At 34.5% G+C, this 21,921-nt stretch overlaps 1 protein-coding gene across 7 annotated transcripts in view; it reads left to right on the top strand.

Annotated features, from left to right (window-relative positions):
- Window positions 1-21,921, top strand: part of LOC145242133 (regulator of G-protein signaling 12-like) — a 190,755-nt gene that overhangs the window by 112,302 nt on the left and 56,532 nt on the right. For 6 of the 7 annotated variants that reach the window (XM_080105058.1, XM_080105061.1, XM_080105062.1 and 3 more), the window contains 4 exons: window positions 6,963-7,249; window positions 11,835-13,727; window positions 18,297-18,386; window positions 21,160-21,345. In XM_080105058.1, the coding sequence (XP_079961184.1) occupies window positions 6,963-7,249; window positions 11,835-13,727; window positions 18,297-18,386; window positions 21,160-21,345 (2,456 nt within the window). Of the gene's footprint in view, window positions 1-6,824; window positions 6,844-6,962; window positions 7,250-11,834; window positions 13,728-18,296; window positions 18,387-21,159; window positions 21,346-21,921 lie in introns of those variants that run through there. The other variant, XM_080105063.1, reaches the window with a different exon arrangement.

The raw sequence follows: 21,921 nt of genomic DNA, 5'->3' as shown, positions 1-21,921 counted from the left end.
TAATTAAAAATGAAACCAAAATAAATACATTCTTCTGAAATGGCATTAAATTATTATTTCCGGTATTGTTGATGTAAGAGTTACGTCCCTTTATCACGAAACTACCCGATGTTATCCATATACATTACAGATGTTGCCGAAGTAAAAATCAAATTAAATACTATTAAAATATTTTTAAAATGTTAATTAAAATACTATTAAAATAATTAAAAATGAAACCAAAATAAATACATTCTTCTGAAATGGCATTAAATTATTATTTCCGGTATTGTTGATGTAAGAGTTACGTCCCTTTATCACGAAACTACCCGATGTTATCCATATACATTACAGATGTAGCCGAGGTAAAAATCAAATTAAATACTATTAAAATATTTTTTACATATTAATTAAAATTATTATTAGTTTTTTGGTTTATTATATTGTTCTTTATATATCAAATTTTGTTTTTAAACTTAAATTTTGTCTGAAGAAGGCCTTGAAAATGGACATTGAAAGTCTGTAGGAACCCTAAATTAGAATATTTAAAATGAATTTTTTTTTTTCAGAACATAATGTAATCCCAATACTAAAGAATATTTTAGCATGTATTTTGTATTATTAAAATCTATAGGGGTGAGGTCTTAGGGAAACAAACGTTGATTAACTCAGCTTTTGTATGATAATACTAATTAAGATCCTGGGCAATGCCTGGTAGCCCTGCTAGTTAATAGTAATATTACTGAGAATGTTTGGAATCTTAGCAACAGGATCATTACTACTGAATTAGAACGGTGATTCAGAAAACGCCGGATGTGATAGCAAATCTCCAATCATAATAAAGTAGTTCCTCTTTTAGGGCTCTCCCGGAAGCCCCACCATCTGGAACAGATAAATTCTTCCCTTGCATCTACCCTCTACTCGATAGGTGATAGGTACTCATGGCTTTGGGATGGGGTGTGGTGGGGGGGGGGAGTGAGATAAGCTTTACTATCTGTCATATCTCATTTGAGTTTCATTTATATGCCAGTTAATATAAAGATATGTACCTTGACTTTTTGGTGATAAGACGAATCAATTCGGTCGCCCATTAGAAGAACTAGTAGAACAAGTTCTCCAATTCTCCCTGGAAGAATATTCAGCAGATAGAAATGAGTACATCTTGCCAAGAGACTGTCATTATGTTGACACAACTGTTCACCCAACGGAAGCGTCATATTAATGACCATTCATTACTCTTATACTAAGGTAGGCCGCTGTTTTTAAATATCAAAATTATTTGGAACATACAATATGCATATTTACAATAATATCCTCCCAGGTATTACCTTTTCCTTATTTTGGAGGGGTATAATGAAGGGGCTGTTGTGTTGTCATGAGGCATCACCTCCTACTTTGAAAGGTGGTTAATGTAGTATCTGGTCTGTTGCCATGAGATCATTCTCCCAGGCATTATTTCCTCATTTGGGGTTAGTGTAGTATCTGTTTTGTTATGAAGTCATCCTCCCAGGCATTGCCTCCTCTTTCTGAGTTGGTTTGTGTCATATCTGTTCTGTTATGTGATCATTTTCTTGGTCATTACCTCCTCTTTTCGAGATTTATAGTAGTGTAGTATCTGTTCTGTTGTCATGAGATGATGCTCCCAAGCATTATCTCCTTCATTGGGGAAGGAGTAGTGTATATATGTCAAGAAGAAATTATCCCAATCGATTATTCATTAGTCAATTAAAAACTTACATTGTATAGACTAGCAAAATATGTGACTGGAAAGGAGTACATTAATTTCTAGTTTTCCATTGTATACTTTTAGCAGATAACTTTTTTATTTTTATTTTTTTTTTTTATTTTATTTTTTTTTTTTTTGTTCTTTCTTTTTTTTATTTTTTTGTTCTTTTTTTTTTTCGTTTTTTTTTTCACTTGAGTTCACTTTTCTAGGCCGCATCACCTCAAGCCTTCTTTTGTGAAACTATTCTGACAACGTGGGGCATGAAGGAAGGTTTGAACGGCTAAAACCCCATGTGGTAGTCAGGAAACCCCGACTACTCCAGTATTGTGACAAAGACAGGACCACAGAGTCACTGCTTATCAAGCCCTGAAGACCACTCTAATATAAGGGTCAATGAGTGTTAGGGAGATGGTGAGACAACACTATGATGATCAGTAATGGTGGAACTTGGGTAAGGCTTGATTATTTAAGAGGACAGCTGAATAAAAACTTATATAGTGTAACCCGGATATAAGAGACAAGAATATAAGAAAAACGATTTTCTCTGGCCCCAAATTAGAGCCTGTGTTAATGTACAACCCGGATATAAGAGAGATTAGGTGCCCACAAGAAAACAACCATTTTTTAGTCGGCTGGGGAATGCCTCATGATATACAATCCAGATAAGGCATGAAGCTACTTGACGTAAGGAGCTAAAAAATACTACTTAAAAGATCAAAACTAGTCAATGATTATTGTTGGATGGATAGATTCTGGTCCAGAAAACAGCAATTCTTCCCCTTGTCAGAAACATTGCTCACGGAATGTGAGAACTAAAGGATAAAATAAGGGAATATCAAAATATTAATACTAAAAAAAAAATAGATCTGTTACTTGGACGATTATTTGAAGAAATAGCATCAAAGATTGTCTGAAAAAATCCTGACCTTCTTTAGGTGTATCTTTTTGGACTTGGGAATCTACACGAAATTTCAAACAGAACTCTTTATTTAGTCCACGAGGGTAGCATGTTCTCGTTCTATCATCCATGACTGGGTAGGTGTCCTGAATAATTCACGATTGCATTTTAAGTGTCACTCACACTGAGGATTGAATCTTCAGCCTCCAGAAGAGTGTAACTTACGACTGAATTTTACCACTTATCCACTACACCACGCGTACAAATAATCTTGGGTTTATCTTTGGCAGACTTGGAACTCTCACTTTCCTTGTTTTGCTCTTTAATCCTCATATCAATGGATGATGTTTCTGATAAAGGGGGAAGAATTGCTGTTTTCTGGGCCAGAATCTATTCATTTTAGACCTTGAAGTAGTTTCTTTCTTTTTTTTTTCAGTTTATTACATCAAGTGGCTTCATGCCTTGTCTGGAGCGGTTTTCATTGAGAAAACTAAAAATCAATCTGCATCTGAAAAATTCAAAAACCTAGGATTTAATTTTTATTTATTTTTTTAATTATCACCCCCCCCCAATTCTAACCAACAGCTGCTATTTTTACCTCATTAATTAATCTCTAACGATGGTAACATTTTGAGAAACTGTGAGAACAGATGATTGTTTCAGTTATAAATGAGACAAAAAAAACATGTATGTACTAGCAAGGATACTTGACGTTGCTCGGGACTGGATGAGGATCAACAAATGTTCCACACTTCCAATACTTGTCATCGAAATCGGTAAAATCGCCTATTCGTCAATCAAATCAATCGATTGCCTGCTCTAGTCAAGAACCTACATTCCTCCCCTGCAGTGACAGTCCACAATTCATTGTAGTTGACATTGAATTTTAGAGAACTTATTGTTGATGTTAAAAATTATTTTTATATTAAGCTTGGCCTTAATATTCAAAATGTTAAGTACTATCGTTCAGTTGTGCTAAAAAAGGAAACATTCATTTTTTGCACTTATCAAAAAACCTACTGTTGATTTTATATGTTTGGCCCTTATGCTTGTGTGGTGATAAAACTTCTCAAATACTGTATAAAAGTGTTAACTTTTATCAAAATTGGACTGTTCTATCTTTAATGGGATTTCTTGGATCATCAATTTTAGATACTTATCAAAGGCATTCTTATACAAAACCTATTTAAAAACACTGCCAGGCTCATAAGTTACATATGTGTGAAATTTTTTAAAAAATTGGTCTGGCAATTGTGGAGTCCATAGAAAATGAACTCTGATGTGCGTGCGCGCACACACACACACACAGTGCCTTCTATATAAGTAAAGATAGATATACTGATGGATGGAGATTAGGGGATTATTTTATTTATAAATTACAATTTTAATTTGAACAGCTCTTGAAAATCTATTTGCTAGATTTGAAAATGAAAACTAAACAAAAAAAAAACTTTGCTCATTTTCAAAGTTACGAATTCTCTCATCAAAAAGTAGATTCTATCTTCCTCCCCTTCTTTTTCATTCTCTCTTCCTCCCCTTCTTTTTCATTCTCTCTTCCTCCCCTTCTTTTTCATTCTCTCTTCCTCCCCTTCTTTTTCATTCTCTCTTCCTCCCCTTCTTTTTCATTCTCTCTTCCTCCCCTTCATTTTCATTCTCTCTTCCTCCCCTTCATTTTCATTCTCTCTTCCTCCCCTTCTTTTTCATTCTCTCTCCCTCCCCTTCTTTTTCATTCTCTCTTCCTCCCCTTCTTTTTCATTCTCTCTTCCTCCCCTTCTTTTTCATTCTCTCTTCCTCCCCTTCTTTTTCATTTTCTCTTCCTCCCCTTCTTTTTCATTTTCTCTTCCTCCCCTTCTTTTTCATTTTCTCTTCCTCCCTCTCTCTATCGATCTCTCTTCCTCCCTCTCTCTATCGATCTCTCTTCCTCCCTCTCTCTATCGATCTCTCTTCCTCCCTCTCTCTATCAATCTCTCTTCCTCCCTCTCTCTATCGATCTCTCTTCCTCCCTCTCTCTATCAATCTCTCTTCCTCCCTCTCTCTATCAATCTCTCTTCCTCCCTCTCTCTATCAATCTCTCTTCCTCCCTCTCTCTATCAATCTCTCTTCCTCCCTCTCTCTTTCATCCTCTCTTCCTCCCTCTCTCTTTCATTCTCTCTTCATTCAACATCACTTTTTCCTTGTCCTTGGGTCAGACATTTTCTGATATTACACATATTCATTCACTCCCTAGTTCCCATACTTGAACAAGCCAACTCTCTCCAAATTCCACTTTATATGGTCTCATTATAATCACTTGCTTCCAAGTTGTCCATGGTCAGCCAACCTTCCTCTAATTCGAGACATCCATGTTTCTGCAATGATTTACCCAGGGAGATGAACGCTTCAGTATAATCTATTTGTCATTACCTGCAAAAATTTTGGATTTTATTTATTTTTTAAATGGATTGTTTCAAAATCAAGATATCATAAATGGAATTCTAAAAAGGAAAACAAAGTTTATTTATTAAAAAAAAAAAAATTAAAATAAATATATTAAAACGTTTTTTTTAAAATAATCTTTATATGGCACGTATTATTATGGGTAAGACAAAAAAAAAAAAAAAGATTAAAATAAATATATTAAAACGTTTGTTTAAAATAATCTTTATATGGCACGTATTATTATGGGTAAGACAAAAAAAAAAGATTAAAATAAATATATTTAAACGTTTGTTTAAAATAATCTTTATATGGCACGTATTATTATGGGTAAGACAAAAAAAAAAAGATTAAAATAAATATATTAAAACGTTTGTTTAAAATAATCTTTATATGGCACGTATTATTATGGGTAAGACAAAAAAAAAAGATTAAAATAAATATATTTAAACGTTTGTTTAAAATAATCTTTATATGGCACGTATTATTATGGGTAAGACAAAAAAAAAAGATTAAAATAAATATATTAAAACGTTTGTTTAAAATAATCTTTATATGGCACGTATTATTATGGGTAAAACAAAAAAAAAAGATTAAAATAAATATATTAAAACGTTTGTTTAAAATAATCTTTATATGGCACGTATTATTATGGGTAAGACAAAAAAAAAAAAAAAAAGATTAAAATAAATATATTAAAACGTTTGTTTAAAATAATCTTTATATGGCACGTATTATTATGGGTAAGACAAAATAAAAAAGAGAGTAGGGAAACCATCATTGGAATTTCTGCAAGGTCTTAATTTTTTTAGTACTATATAAAAGAAAACAAAAAACGTGATCACAGTGATTAACTTCTGCAATTGAGATTTTAATAGATCTGTTTTTAGCTCCGGTTCTGACCAAGGAGCCACCTCTCCTTCTGCCACTAGTGATAAATTATTTTTAGAAGTTTGATTCTAAAGTGGATGGGAGTGTTTTTAAAGTTTTGTGAACTTAATGTTTTTTTTTGTTATTGTTTAACCCAATAGTGTCAAAAAATGTTTTCTTTATAATCCATTAGTGGCCAATTTTTTTCTTTTCTTTATAGTCCATTAGTGGCCAATTTTATTTTCTTTATAATCCATTTTAAAATTTTATAACCCACTAGTAGGCCACACATAAATATTATATTTTAATTATAGCAGATTTCTTTTATTATCACAAACAGAAATGGGTATTAAATGTAACATTAAATTCTGTAAAAAAAAAAAAATGAAATAAAAAAAATGAAAAGAAACTGAGACATGTGCATGCAAGTATTATGTTTTTTTTCTAAATAATTCACTTCTTGTAAGTAAAAAAAAATAATACTCAGGCTGAGATCAAAACCAAAACCTAAAGACATTGAGTTAAGTACGATAGACCAGCTTGATAGGATCTTTAAATGTGTTTTCAAACCTACTTATCCTTAACATAAGAAAGCTGCCATGTTTCTCGACTACTCATGCAACATGTGAAACAGTTGCTAATTTTGATCCCTTAGCAGCCATTTTATCTGGATGAAAACCAATTAAAAGGTTTTCCATGTGTTTGAATATTCTATATACCAGATTTCAAGTCTGTTGATAAAAAATTTGTTGAGTATATAGGTTGAGAAGTATTCACACACACACACACACATTCTCAATTTTATAGATATATAAATTAGTGCCCTTTTTTTTTTTTTCTTGGACTATGGAAGGAATACAGACCCTGAGGTGGTTTCACTTAGAAAAGGACAGACTTTGAGTGACACTGCTTTAACCTTCACCTTTGTACGTTCAAGCAACTTTTGTGACCAAAAGTGTGTTCTTTAAATATTTACACAATTTTAATTAATTATTGGATCGATATTTTGATTGATATATTCCATCTGTTGTTTAATAATTCAAATTAATTTTAATTTTATTTATTTCTAATCAGGTGGAACCAGAATGAACGGTCAACATTTACCTCGTCGACGGAAGCGCCGTCCTATGAATGGTGTTAAGACGGTAGAAGTTGTGCGCGGCACTGTTGGTTATGGTTTCACTATCTCTGGACAAAATCCCTGCACCCTCAGCTGTATTGTAAGCGGGAGTCCTGCAGAAGCTATTGGACTGAAGCCGGGGGATTTCCTTCTGGCAGTCAACGGTGAAAATGTCTCCAAATATCCCCATGATGAAGTTGTTCGTATTATTGGCACGTCTGTCGGAACCCTAACCCTTCAGGTAATTCTTCAGCTTATCTTATTTATAATTAGTTGGCTTTGACAACTCGTTATTGCTTCACAAAGTTTGTTACTTGAAGGAATGGTGCTTATGCAAAGAAGTTAGCATACTATTTCCTCCTTTCCCATGTTAAGAATAGGTGTTTCTAGATAATAAAGTTATTATTTCAGCATGGTAACTTCTCTGTATAAGTACTGAAGAAATACATAGACATTGTCAAGGCTGCTGCCAGGAAGGTGGGATCCCTTTACCATGCTAGAAAACTTCTCACATTTGTCAGTATCCTATATCTCAAAGCCACCAGTCGCACCTGTATAAAGTATTATTGCCACATCTGGGCTGTTGCATCAACTGCTAGTCTCTCCCTCTTAGACCACATCCAAAAAAGAATCTATATTTGTAGGGGGAGGAATAGGAAGCATAAACAGCTGTCAAATGTGACTACATTTGTTTGTGTCTGCACCGGAAGTTGATATGTAAGATGCCAGTCGCACAGTCAAACAGGCTTGCATATATGTTAGCTCGATTTCTGGAATATGGATTTTGAATTTGATAGGTCTTAGGTGCTGCCTAAAGTTATTATATTTTGTTTTATTTATTTATTTATTTATTTATTTATTCAAACAAAATCCTTTTTATATATTAATATATATATATAAGTGAAAATTACTGGGTCCTTCAGCCTCACTTTCTTTCTCACTTTGAGCCAGAACTTTCTTTAGGAAGGGACTTTTCTCTCTCACTGTTTTCTCTGCTTGAGCGAAAGCACAGTCGCCTATCCGTCCGAGTTCGGTCTTTTATTCCTCTCAAATCTTGGGAATTCTCGCAGTTAATCTCACCCTCTTTCCCATAAAACCAATCACGTCTATCTCTTCTTCTTCCTCTTCTTCCTCTCCCAGCCCCTTTGTGTTAACAGCAAACAGAACAGACTTTCTATCTTTTGGAGGTGAGTGCATTAGAAGATTTACTACTACAATAAATTGATGTTAATTATTTTTTTTTTTGTGCTATAGAAATTCAAATAGGTTAAATCTTACAAGGAAACTAAAGGCACTATTGAAATTGTCCTTTAAATAACTGAAATTAAAGTTAAGAAACAAAATTCATCTTTTAAAAATGGATTTTTTGTTTCATAAAGCAAAAACGATATTTCAATAAAGAATATATTAAAATAGGTTTACACATTTAAAATAATTTTATTGGCACTTTTACAATTAAAAATAATTCATTTTTTTTTTTTTTTTTTTTTGAATAATAATTTTAATATTTTTCAATTCTAAAAGCCATATTGTTTTACAGCCGTCTATAAGCAATGTATTTTAAAAATATTTTTTTAGCAACATCATTGTGCTAACAGTTTTGTTATTACTTGATCTCATATTATAACTGTTATTTTAAAAAAAATGTTTAGGCAAAAATCGTAAAAATAACCATATTTGAAATCAGGTTTTGCTGGGGAAAAAAACCTTCTGACCAGCAATATGAGCACCACCAAACGAATATCGCTAATATGGTAATGTGTACATATAGCAGCCTAGAAAGAAAAATGGCCGCTGAGTTCTTAGAATGCATCCAACAAGTCTTGTATATGATGTTTATGATGATGATTTCATGTTGACTGAAAAAAATAACAATATTTCAACTTGTTAAGAAGTTGTCTGACAATTTTGAAATGATTCAATGGATTGCCACATATCATTTAATAGCCAATTCTTTCAGGTGTAAAATCAGTAATTTACCATGTGCATTGAACTGTTATTCACAGTTAATTGATGGTTGGAGATGGAAATGTTCAAAAGATGGATTTCATTCTTCAATAGGAAAAAAAAACTTTTTTGGGGGGCAAAGCAAACTTTCCTTACAAACAATTATCTTTATAATTTATATGTAGAGTAAGGATTTCTTTCAGTTTCAGTGGCCATTTTGTTTCTGTGCTGCTGTGTCTATACATTACTCACTAATATATATGATAGCAGGGAGACCCGACATTGCCTGGGATTGAATCATGATCAACAAATATTCCACACTTCCATTACTTTTATTGTCAATGATACCCAGTGAAATCGCCCATTTTTAAATCAAATCAATTGATTGCCTGCTCTAGTTGGGAACCCACCACAGTGCACTGGGAGGAAGCTTCACATGCCTCCCCGGAGTGATTTAGTCCACAATACATTCTAGTCTACATTGCACTGTAGAGAACCTACTGTTGATTTTATGAAATTATTTTTTACATTAATTAAATTACAGTTTAAAATGCAAAAGTCAAGTATCATGGTTTAGTTGTACTTTAAACAAAAACATTCATTTTGAAAGTGCTCTTGTCTTATTAAAGAACCTATTGTTGATTTTATATGTCTGGTCACTATGCTTGTGCGATGATAAAACTTCTCGAATGCACTTGTGATGTTAGGCTGTAAAAGGTGTTAACTTTGGTCAAAATCGAACTGTTTCATCTTTAATTGGATTTTTTCAATTATCAACTTTTAATACTTATCGGAGGCATTCTAATACAAAGCATATCTAAGAACACTTCCAGACACATAATGTACATTTGTGTGAAATTTAAAAAAAAAAAATCGGCCCAGCCATTTTGGAGTCTATAAGGAACTAACACGCACGCGCGCGCACACACACACACACACACACACACACACACGATACCTTTTATATATGTAGAAGATATATATACTAGCAGGCCGTCCAATCAGAAAATATGTTTAAATATAACATTTATAATTTATGCAGATTTTGCATTTATTATTATAGCTGCAATTATCTATATATAGTAGTGATTTCAAAAATTAAAAAAACACAAATAAAAATATGACCTGGGTGCCATCAGCTAGAATCAAAATCAAAGCATAAAGCTCTCCAGCCCTAGTTGTTATCATCTGAGCTGAGTTAATAGGCATATAAAAACGTAAAAAATAATGTTGTTAAAGGTATAAATGTATATTTGTGCACGTGTAGAATTAGCACGTTTAGTTGACTTAAGCCTACCAAGTTCTAATGTTTTTCTATTTTGACCTCTTAGTAACCATTTTTGTTGGCTAAAAACCAAATCGAATTTGTTCCACAGGTTCAAATCCCCTATATATCAAATTTCAAATCTGTAAACCAAAAATTTACAGACTAGTTTGGTAGAGACTGTTCCACACAGACAGACAGTCATTTATGTGTATGTGTGTGTGTTTATTTATCTCCTCTGCAGGAGGTTACACACAAGGCAAGTGGGTTTTTAAAAGCTAGTGTTAGATATTGACAGTTCGACACTGAAAGGTGGCTGGTCGACGGTTGTTATGATTATTCAAACCAAAAAGATTTTTCAGCTAAAATATGTTTTAGAATAATCAAAATATTTCGAATAAATATTTATTTACATTGATTTAAGAATGTAAGTTAAAAATGTTATAATAATAATTCACCTGACAACTTAGTAATAATGACATGTAAAAGCATCATTTAAAAGGGGAGATGGTTTTTTTTTTTTTTTTTTTTTTTTTAGAGACGTGGAAATTAGAGTTGAGCCAAAGTCGGGGAAAGGGACAGAGATGGTTGACAGATCGCGAAGGGTCCGAGTAGAGAGAGTCAGACATGTTGATGATCAGAATCCACGTTGCAACTTTTCAAAAAGAATAAAAAAACACTCTCGAATAAAAAGTTGCTGAAAATGAAACCCGAGGCTCTGTCGTTTCTTGAGGAGAATTTCGATTGCAGCCTTCCGTCACAACAAGATCCAAGATGGACCAGATGTTTGCCGATTGGCCAGATGTTGAAACCCCAAATAAGTGTTATTCATTCTTTGTGTTGTAAAAGTATTTATGTGTATTGTTGTCCTGTCATGAACTTTATTTAAATGTACATACATACACAACAAACTCTAGATAGACAACCACAACGCTAGACGATCATAGATGAACACATGTATATACACACGTCATATAGATGACTATGAATTATATATATATATATATATGTATACATATACATACACATATATCTATCTATCTATATATATATATGTGTGTGTGTGTGTGTGTATGTATATGTATACATACACTCATCACTAGATGATTAGAAGCTTATAAATATATAAACGCTTTAGATTAGCCAATCACAATGCTAGATGGTCATAGATAAATACGTATATACACAGACATACAATCGTACACATGATGATAATAGAAACCCATAAATGTATACACGATTTACAGCCTATCCCTATTTTATACAGATGCCTTCCACAACACAATACCAGTACACTCTGGTTTACAGAAAATGCCCGAGCATCCCTGTAGGCATTCCCTAATTGGGGCATCTCAGGCAATTAGCAATAAACTAACTTTGTTTCAGTGAGAAGGTAAAACTTAGGAGGATAGATACCTTGAGACTTACCAGAACCATACATCAGTATGTGATAATATCAGAGCCATTGCCAGACAAATTTTCAAGGAGTTATTTTGTTACCATTTATTCCATTGTGAATATTCTCTTGAATAGTTTCGGCCTTTCTAGGCATGTATTTCAAAAATTTAATAAATTTTGTATATTTCAAAAATTTCATAAATTTCGTACATTTCAGGTGGCAGAAAATGTAAACAGTTCCGATTCGTCCGATGATGATGTTCCTCAGCGGCAGAAATTTCATCATCCCAATCGTACACGTCCGCGTCGAGTTTTGAAAGAATGCAACCACAAGAACATAGAAGGATGGGTAACTGCTAATCAGTCGCATGACCCAGCCAAGATACCCTACTCAAGTACAAGCCTAAAGTCAAAGCCAGCTATCCTCACAGAGATATCGAATATCTGGGATCTGGATAACCAGAAGCACGACAAGCAAGAGTCTATCGTGGAGAATGTGAAACGGTCGGCTTTTCATAATTTCACTCATGGCTCGTCGCTCCATGCGCCAGAGCAAACTGTAAAAGTTTCCAATTTCCAAGCACTGAAAAGTCATTCAATGGACGACTTGAATAGTGTCACAAATTTGCGTAGCGGTCGAATGACAGCACCGATCAGCACTGCGATGTCTCTTGACTCTGAGGAATCTGAAGACGAGTGGTCTCCTGAACGCTTCCCTAATTCTAACAAACATTTTGTTGTCGGTTATATCGGCTCGATCGAGATGCCGGGGGACAAGAACTGGCAGCATGCTCATCTTCAATCATTTCACAGCGCAGTACGTCGCTTGCGTTCGGAGAAAAAAATCCACACGTTAGTTGTGATGAACATTTCGACCAGCGGGGTTAAACTTACAAACACTGTGCGTAAAGTGTTAGCCATCTACCCCGTAAACAAAATCGCCTTTTGTGGTTTGTGTCCCGACGATAACCATTTCTTTGGAATTGTTACGCTCCACGGATCCACGGAAGATGATGTGGGAAATGCTAATATTTTGCCAAGCTGTTCTTGCCACGTGTTCAGAGTGAACCCCGATATGCGGCCACATTGTATGCATGCGCAAAAGGCTCGCATTTTTCAGTTTCAGTGTACGCATGGTAGTCAGCAACAGCGGTGTTATGAATTTCCTAAAACGGCAGTGCCTGTTATCCGTCCTATTTCCAAACTTTATAAAGGTAAATGGAAGAATAATAACAACAACAATAATAATAATAATAACCGGAAAGTACCGATGGCAAAATTATTCATGGAACCCCAATTAACAACAGATCAGATACTGAACAGTAGTAGCAGTAGTAGTTCTCATAGCAGCAATAGTGACAGTGGGTTGGGTTTCAGCAAAGACGATGGAGTCTTCGTAGTGGATATGAATCAAACTCAACAACCATTCAATACATGTAACCGAATGACGTCATCTATGACGTCCTTGCCACATAGAATCCAACATCTCTCACCATCCGTGGACATCATGCCGACTCCACAGTCAGCTTTTCGACAGACGGCCAAATTAAATGCACACACAAAGGTGTTACCAAACAAAGGGGATCCTAAACAAGGTCGGTTAACATTGCGGGCAATGCCTGACCCTGTGCTTACGCCTTCCGTACCGGCGACCGTCGGAGGAGGATGTTTTCCACACCAAAAGTATCGTTCAAGGCTGAATGTTGAGCACAGATCTCGCAGCCGAGAGTCTGTCCGCAAGAAGAGCGTCCCTGAACTGGCGGCTGCATCTTCTTCTGAACGGCCTCTCGATTTCCGTTCTGTGTCGGCTCCTTTTCATCAGTTGTCGAACGGAAAGCTGACTGTTGTCGAAAATACAGAAAATCCGGAGAGCATGGCAGACAAGCTCAGTCCTCGCGCCACGTCGGTTGTTCCAAAAGCTAAGGTGCGGTCTCCTTCGGCACCTCCACGTAGCCATTCCGCTCACAAGGATTCAGATTGGTCACCAGATATCCGACGGCCCTTGGAGGAGATTTTTGCTATTTTTGAAAAAGATAACCAGGATGATAGTGAAATTAAAACTGAATCCCGACGTTTTTCAGAAGGGCCCGCCCTCTTGTCGGCACATAAGGTAAGAAAAGTCTATAAATAAATTAATATTTACTTTATTTATTTGATGATGCTTCTGAGATGAGGTATTGTAATATGCATGTTTCAAACTCTTCTTCTCGTACTGCATGCTTCTGTTTTAAAAGATTTTAGTAGAATTCATTGTCCTCTCCGTCTAACAATATTTAGATGCAAGTGTGTAAAAATATGGATAGAATTGGAAATTTCCACATGAGGCTGGAATTAAGTAGAGTGGAAGTTTTTTCATCAGAATTTGAGTGAGAGCGAAGTGTTCTGGAAGTTATGCCAGAGACCAGAAAGATGTGTTAATCTGATGTGGCATATGGGCAGGAAATACATTCCTATTTGGACAGTCCAAGTAACTAACTTCCAGTGCCAATAAACATCACTACTGACAGTTGAAGAAATTCAAGCATTATATACGTTGTCTCTTATGTATTACTAGCAGGGCTACCCGGCGTTGCTCGGGACCGTATAAACAATGAAAAAACAAAAGCAGATATTGAACATATGTTTTATTCTTAGGGGAGAGGAATCTTTCATCTCAAGTTTTAGCGTTACAAACAAACATTTGTCTTTTATATATATAGATAATGACAGGTCTTTTTTGGGCCCCCCCTCGAAGATAACTGATCAGTTGACCAACTTCTAGTGGTCCGTTTGACGTGAAATTTCGATATTTGTCATCCGGGTGATGGGGCTTCGATATGATACCAAATTTGTCAAGTTTGGTTCCGTCTTTCAAAAGTTTTAGCATTACAAACAAACATACATACATACACACACACAGACGTTTGGCTTTTATATATATAGATTATTCTTCATCGGACTACTGTTCTCATCTTGAGTGTGATTTTCATAATGGTTCGGTTGATATAGCTTCCAACCTTCTTCAGGTATATCTTGTCGAACTCGGGAATGTTTCTGTCGAACTTGGGAATTTGGACGGAATTTCGAGCAGAACCCTTTATTTACTTCACGGAGGTAGCGTGCTCTTGTTCTGTCAGCCATGACTGGATATGAAATACGCAAATGTGTTTCGGTCACCCACACTGAGGATTGAACCTTCAACCTTCAGAAGAATATCACTTTACAATTGATTTTTTTCCAGTACTCTAATCGCTGCCCCACAGGTTCTTGCAGACAATTCTAGTATGAATTTTAGGAGCCTTAAACCTACTTTTAATTTCTAGTCATGGCTGACCGAACAAGAGCATGCTACCTCCGTAAAGTAAATAAAGGGTTCCACACAAAATTCCATCCAAATTCCCGAGTTCGACAGAAACATTCCCGAGTTCGACAAGATACACCTGAAGAAGGTCGGAGGTTATATCGATCAAAATGCTGTGAAAATCACACTCAAGATAAGAACAGTAGTCCGATGACGAATAATAATACATATAACTAATCCTCATCTCAAAAATTCAGAAACGTTGTCTCTTATGTTTACATATTTTTATTACATTTGTCAGAAAACCTAAGATATCTATTCTTTAGAGACACTAACGGGAACCTATTATTTTGTTTCTTTATACAAGGTGCATTCCAAAAGTATTGCCTCCTATTTTTTATTCTACCTCAATGGATCAGAGGGGATTGCAAATCACATTGTTATAGTGACTGAACTTATGCATTCATGACCTGAAATTTTCATCTTTTGCAGATATTGACTGCGTGAGACTCTAAGAAAGTAACCTCTGTTATGGATGTACATCAGGAGCAGAGATGCATGATTGAATTTCTGGCAAAAGTGTATTGAGAATGGTGGTGACTATATAGAAAAATAAATTCTGGAGCACAAAAGGTCACTAATTTTAATGGTACCATTCCTGCGTTTAACTTTTTAAGTTAAAAAAAAAAAATAGGTGGCTTTTATTTTTGGCACAACCTTCGTATATAAACATATGCACATATGCCCACATGCACGTTAACATCGAGATAAATCAGCACAGATATATCTATGTCCATGTACACAATTGAATAGCAGTATTTCCTGATTTCATCAACCACTAAAGAACAGTTGGAAATAATCCATGCACTATCCACCATGACTATGCAATTCCTACAACATACCTAGGAAACGGAGCTTTTAAACCTGACATAGCGATATGGGACAAGAAGGAGAAAAGAGTAACAAGCTTAGTTGGAGTCAGCATCCCTAATGATGCTGGCGTAAACAAACCTGAGAGGGAAAAGTTAATGAAATATCAAGGTCTTCTGTACAACATGAAAAGAAATTGGAATCTTGGGGAAATCTCCATTCAAATAATCATAGATGTAAACTGGGCTTATAAAAGGTACGCCCTAAAATGGAGTACTGTTGCCACATCTAGGCAGGAGCTGCTGCTCAGCACGCCCTATCTTGCCTTGATAGAGTTCAAAACTGGCTTCGAAACCTAGTAGGTGATGCCCTTTTTTCTTCCCTGCAACCTCTTTCCCACAGAAGAGATGTTGCGAGCCTGTCTCTGCTCTATCGTTATTTTCATGGCAAGTGCTCGACTGAACTCCAATCTATTGTTTCCTCCTTTCCAAACTTTCACAAAAAACCCTCAACTATCTACAACCACTATATACGATTTCCTCTACTCTAATCGTGCCTAAATTTAAATGCAGATTCCATGAACAAAGCTTCTTTCCCAGAACTGACTGCCTGTGAAACACTGTTCTGCTGGCCTGCTTCCTGGTTGAATACAACAGGGTAGCCTTAAAATCCAATGTAAACAAGTTCTTGTTGAGTCCTCCCTATAAATAATCAAATTCCACCCAATCCACACCATTAATGATTACTACACTATCATCTTCATTAACCCTTATCCTCGAGTGGTCTTCGGGCCTTGATAAATGTTGATTCCCATGTAGACAAAAAATATTTCAGAAACTATCTGGCAAATATACCCAGTGAACCAAGTTCAAAAGGCACATACAGTTGCACTTAAACAGCTAGAATCTTAAAAAGATGTCTCGGCTGGAGTTTTTTAAATATCGTGTAAATGTCTGGCATCTGTAGGATTCCTCATCTCCAACAAAAATAAAAAGATAAGAAGAAATTAATTAATAAATATCAATTTTTTTCTTATCTAAATAAGTGACCTTTTGTGCTCCAGAATTTATTTTTCTATATAGTCACCACCATTCTCAAGAGACAACGTTTCTGAATTTTGGAGATGAGGATTGGTTATATGTATTATTATTCGTCATCGGACTACTGTTCTTATCTTGAGTGTGATTTTCACAACATTTTGATCGATATAACCTCCGACCTTCTTCAGGTGTATCTTGTCGAACTCGGGAATGTTTCTGTCAAACTCGGGAATTTGGATGGAATTTTGAGCGGAATCCTTTATTTACTTTACGGAGGTAGCATGCTCTTGTTCGGTCAGCCATGACTAGAAATTAAAAGTAGGTTTAAGGCTCCTAAAATTCATACTAGAATTGTCCGCAAGAACCTGTGGGGCAGCGATTAGAGTACTGGGAAAAAATCAATTGTAAAAGTGATATTCTCCTGAAGGTTGAAGGTTCAATCCTCAGTGTGGGCGACCGAAATACAGATTTGCGAATTACTTAGGACCTCTATCCAGTCATGGCTGATGGAACAAGAGCATGCTACCCCTGTGAAGTAAATAAAGGGTTCCGCTCGAAATTCCATCATAATTCCCAAGTTCGACAGAAACATTCGACAAGATATACCTGAAGAAGGTCGGAAGTTATATCGACCAAACCATTATGAAAATCACACTCAAGATGAGAACAGTAGTCCGATGAAGAATAATAATACATAAGAGACAACGTATATAATGCTTGAATTTCTTCAACTGTCAGTAGTGATGTTTGTTAGCACAGGAAGTTAGTTACTTGGACTGTCCAAATAGAAAATAAAAAATATTGAATTTCAAGTACACACATATATTGATGGATAAACATAATGGGTCCCGGGTAGATGAGCACTCCAATTTGGGAGCTCTGGGGAGTGTAAAGTCACCCCCTTACCATTATTCTCTTTGGTAGTACCTGTCGGTGTCCAATCTATCCATCTATGGGTCAAATAAAATTAGTCTCACACATGACGCTAACCTGCATTAGACAGTCTTGGGCAACGTTTGTTTCAATATTTCCCCATCACTCGAAACTCCACCTCTCCTAACCCTTTCTAACTTTTCCCTACCTCATTTCCCAAGCGAATCCTAGGAATCAATTGTCAGAATCATGTCTCAAAGAAGAGTGTCTTTGATCAGGCAGACATTCCAAGCATGTTTACTTTGTTTACCCAACAACGACTGGTAAGTTTCCACATAAAATAGCCTTATGGCAAAATGCCAACATACACAAAATGTACAGATTCTGGTGTTCATTTTCTCACTAAATGTTTTCCCGCTTTTTTGTAAACGAAAACCAACTATCTGCCCATTTGAGAATCATGTTTTGAAAACTTTAGTGTAATTGTCTTTTTCACCGCTCATAGTTTTTTTTTTATTCTTAAGCGTTTTACTATTTGAAAACTAATTTAAAAATTGCAAAGGATAACCATATTTTTCCATTTTTGTAAATTTTGCAATTTTTAATGTTGTTGCAGGCGACCATTTCTAAAGATGAACCTCAACAGTGGAAGAAGGCCGGTTCCTTCAGACGACCCAAAATATCCAAACTAAGTCATTCTCATGAGGTTGGCACAAAATTTTTCTTTCCCTAAAATGCAATTCTAAAAATCATATATATATATATATATATATATATATATATATATATATATTAATGAAATCAAAGGGATGTAATGTTTACCTTATATACGCAATGGTAAACTTTAAACTAATATAAATAACAGTATTTATATATAGATAATTTAATCCCAACTGAATAAAAAAAGCTCAATACACAATAGAGAGTAGAGCTTATGTATAAGAGAAAGAAAATTAAAACTGTAAGTTGAACTTTACAATCAAAATTTATTGTTCGACTGAATACTCCAAAAAGCAATTTACAAAGTCCTTATTCTGCAGAGTTTCAAAGAATGCTATTCTTGTTATTCTTCTCATTAGAGGACATAAAGAAATCAGCAAATTATATTTGTAGCAATGCTAGAATTTGCTAGCTATGGCATTAGGTGAAACCGCAATTTATTGTAGTTATAAACTGCCAAGAAAAGACGTGAAAAAATGTTGGATATGTAAAAGAATAAAAAATAAACAAACCGTGCATAATATTTCAGCTTGCATGAAAATTCTTTCAAGTTGATCCGAAATGCAAAAATAGTTCTTTAGAGAGAATGGAGTCCAAAATTAAGTCCAGCGTAACGATGCATATAATCCAATTAGAAAGCTTTCAAAACAGCTGAAATAATGAAAATGTTGTTTCTTTTTTGGACAGTGCAGTAGCCCAGAGAGAAATCGATCTCCAGTCAAGTAGGATTGAGCAAAAAAAAGAAGAGAAAAGCAGCATGTCAACATTCGTTGCTGGCTTAATTAGAAAAAGTGATTTCAGACTAAATTTTAAAGAATGAAGATCAGGCTTAGCGGGGGGGGGGGGAATTTGATTGGAAAGTTCAACTTGCAGTTTTAATTTTCTTTCTCTTATAAGCTCAACAATAATTATTAGAGCTTATATATATATATATATATATATATATATATATATATATATAAGCTCTAATAATTATTGTTGAGCTTGGCATTATCCCCGGATAAGTCTCCTCTCATGGAATTGATCTTTCTCTTTTTTCTTTTTTATCCTCTTATCAACTTTATATAAATAAGCTATAAATATAATTTAACTTCACTTATACTTCGTAATTTAATCAATAAATTAATAAATACAAACTTAGTACAAAAGTTGGCTAACCAGAAGAGTAGGCAACCAAAAACACTGGTAGCAGTGTCAATCATGTGGTCTCTGACAGTATTATAACAAAAGGATTCTCCCTCCAAACAAAGCCACAATTCCAGTTTAAAACAAATAACAATGTTTTATTTTGAAAGATGTTGCAATGATACTTGTTTTTTTTTTTCTACTGAATGACAGATTTGCCTGACCAAATCAAAACACAAGTTGTCACTTCTTCATTATAATAGTGAAATTCGAAAATCAAAATATTGAATTTCAAGAAAAACCAATGGTATCTACTTAATTTTCATGTCTAATAATAAACATATCCAATTACGAAAAATGGTAAGGCATAAAATTAATTATTAATGAAAATAGCTTTTGAAGACAATTAGCAAAAATTGAGAATTAGAATTCTTATGAAAAAAGAATTCTCATAAAATTTATACACAAATGTGTTGCTTATATCTGTGAACCTGTATTTGTGTGTGTTCACTTCATATATTTTCATAACAAAGTCTCCTCATCAGCAAAAATAGGGGTGGGGGGACAATTAAAGACACCAAAATAAAATGATTTCATAATGGAGATAAAAGGTATATATATATATATATATATATATATATATATATATTTATCTAAAAAAAATTTTTTTTTCTTTTAACCTTGTTCATAATTTTCTATTTTACTCTATTTTAATTTATTTATTTATCAACATAAAATTAATTACTTAGTTTTTATTTTATTTTATTTTAATTTTATTGTATCTTCATTTTTAAATATTTTCAGGAATATCTGCCTTACACACGACTAAAATGCTAGTTTTATTTTGGTGTCTTTAACTGTCTCCCCCCACCCTATTTTTGCTGATGAGAAGACTTTGTTATTAAAGAACAAAACTTTTGTCAAATAATTGTCGATATTCATTGTCAATTTAAATAAAATGAACATCATTTCCGAAACGATCGTACAATCTAGTGGATTTTGTTTGTTTTCCTTTTGAAACTGATTTTTAATCCAAAATTATGAATTGTTTTACTCGATATTAAAATAGCTCTAGTATATCTATACTTATTGAGCTTATTATATATCTACAGGACAACGAGCACTGTTTTCTTTTAAAAGTATTAATACATTTACTAGTACATTAAAGTAAACTCTGCTCTTTAGACTCCAGGTCTAATTCCCTCCAAAAAAATATATATATATATATATATATATATATATATATATATATATAGCCACCCAACAAGACCATTCTAAAATCATAGGCTGTTTATAAACATAAAAAAGTAATGTCCTAAGTTATCTGTGTTCTGGAAATACAATTATTTTTCTCGGACCCAAATGGCTCACAATCACAGTGTAGAACCTAATATCCAAGATGTTACTATTTTAAAGACATCAGCACATTTCTTAGATAAACATTTCTCCCATTGCAGGCTTTCCATCTGCATCATGCAACTGTGCACCCCACTAAACATACAGCATTGCGCATGTTTAGAAGATGATCACTTCTTGTTGAGTCCCTGGTTCAGTAAGTTTGATATGTTTACCACCTGAACGTTTTTCCATGATTATCACATAATCTTTTTCTATTTTTAAAAAATTTTTTTCAGTCCCTGATTGTCAACGAAAATGACGTTTTGCTGCACAATAAAATTGCTGCAGCAAATAGCATTCACAGCATTGTTAACCATAACGATACTGATGGCGGACCAGGGAAAAAAGTCAGTCGGGTCGCCTCCTGGGCTGTTAGTTTCAACAGGCTTCTCGAAGATTCAGAAGGGCTCCTTGTTTTCACAGTAAGTATATCCATGTTTATATTATAAACACATGCGTAGATGCACACACATATATATTTTTCTTAAAGTACCACGCTGCAAGGGACAGACAATGATACAGTTACTAATTTTCAAAAATATTGGTCGTTTATATTAGTAACCACTTGTGTACAATTGTTTTGGTCCCAATGTTGTCATATAATTATATAATAGGTCATTTATTATATCCGGTTGACAAGAAAGTTATTGCGGTCTTTAACTTTTAAATTCAGATGAACATATCCTAGTTCAAACAAAAACTTATTGATCAGAACAAGCACTATCAGAATCAACACATTTTTGCCAACACAAAAAAAAGTGTATTTATGCCAATAATGTAAAAATCTTGCGTTTTGGTCGTGACAAAGTTGCTCAAGGCATTTTTAATATCGTTTAGGTTTTTGAAGCATTTCTCATGCAGAAAGTTGTTGAGATACTTGGAAAAATGGTAGTTGGTAGGTGAGAGGTCTGGAGAGTACGGTGGATGAGGCGGAGTTTCGTAGCCCAATTCGTTCAACTTCTGCAGGATCAGTTTAGCAACGTGCGGTTGGCATTGTT

The sequence above is a fragment of the Euprymna scolopes genome, chromosome 21, assembly GCF_053919585.1.
Source record: "Euprymna scolopes isolate OS-2025 chromosome 21, ASM5391958v1, whole genome shotgun sequence".
In the NCBI taxonomy this organism is placed as follows: Eukaryota; Metazoa; Mollusca; class Cephalopoda; order Sepiida; family Sepiolidae; genus Euprymna; species Euprymna scolopes.
This window is presented reverse-complemented; position numbering and strand designations above follow the sequence as displayed.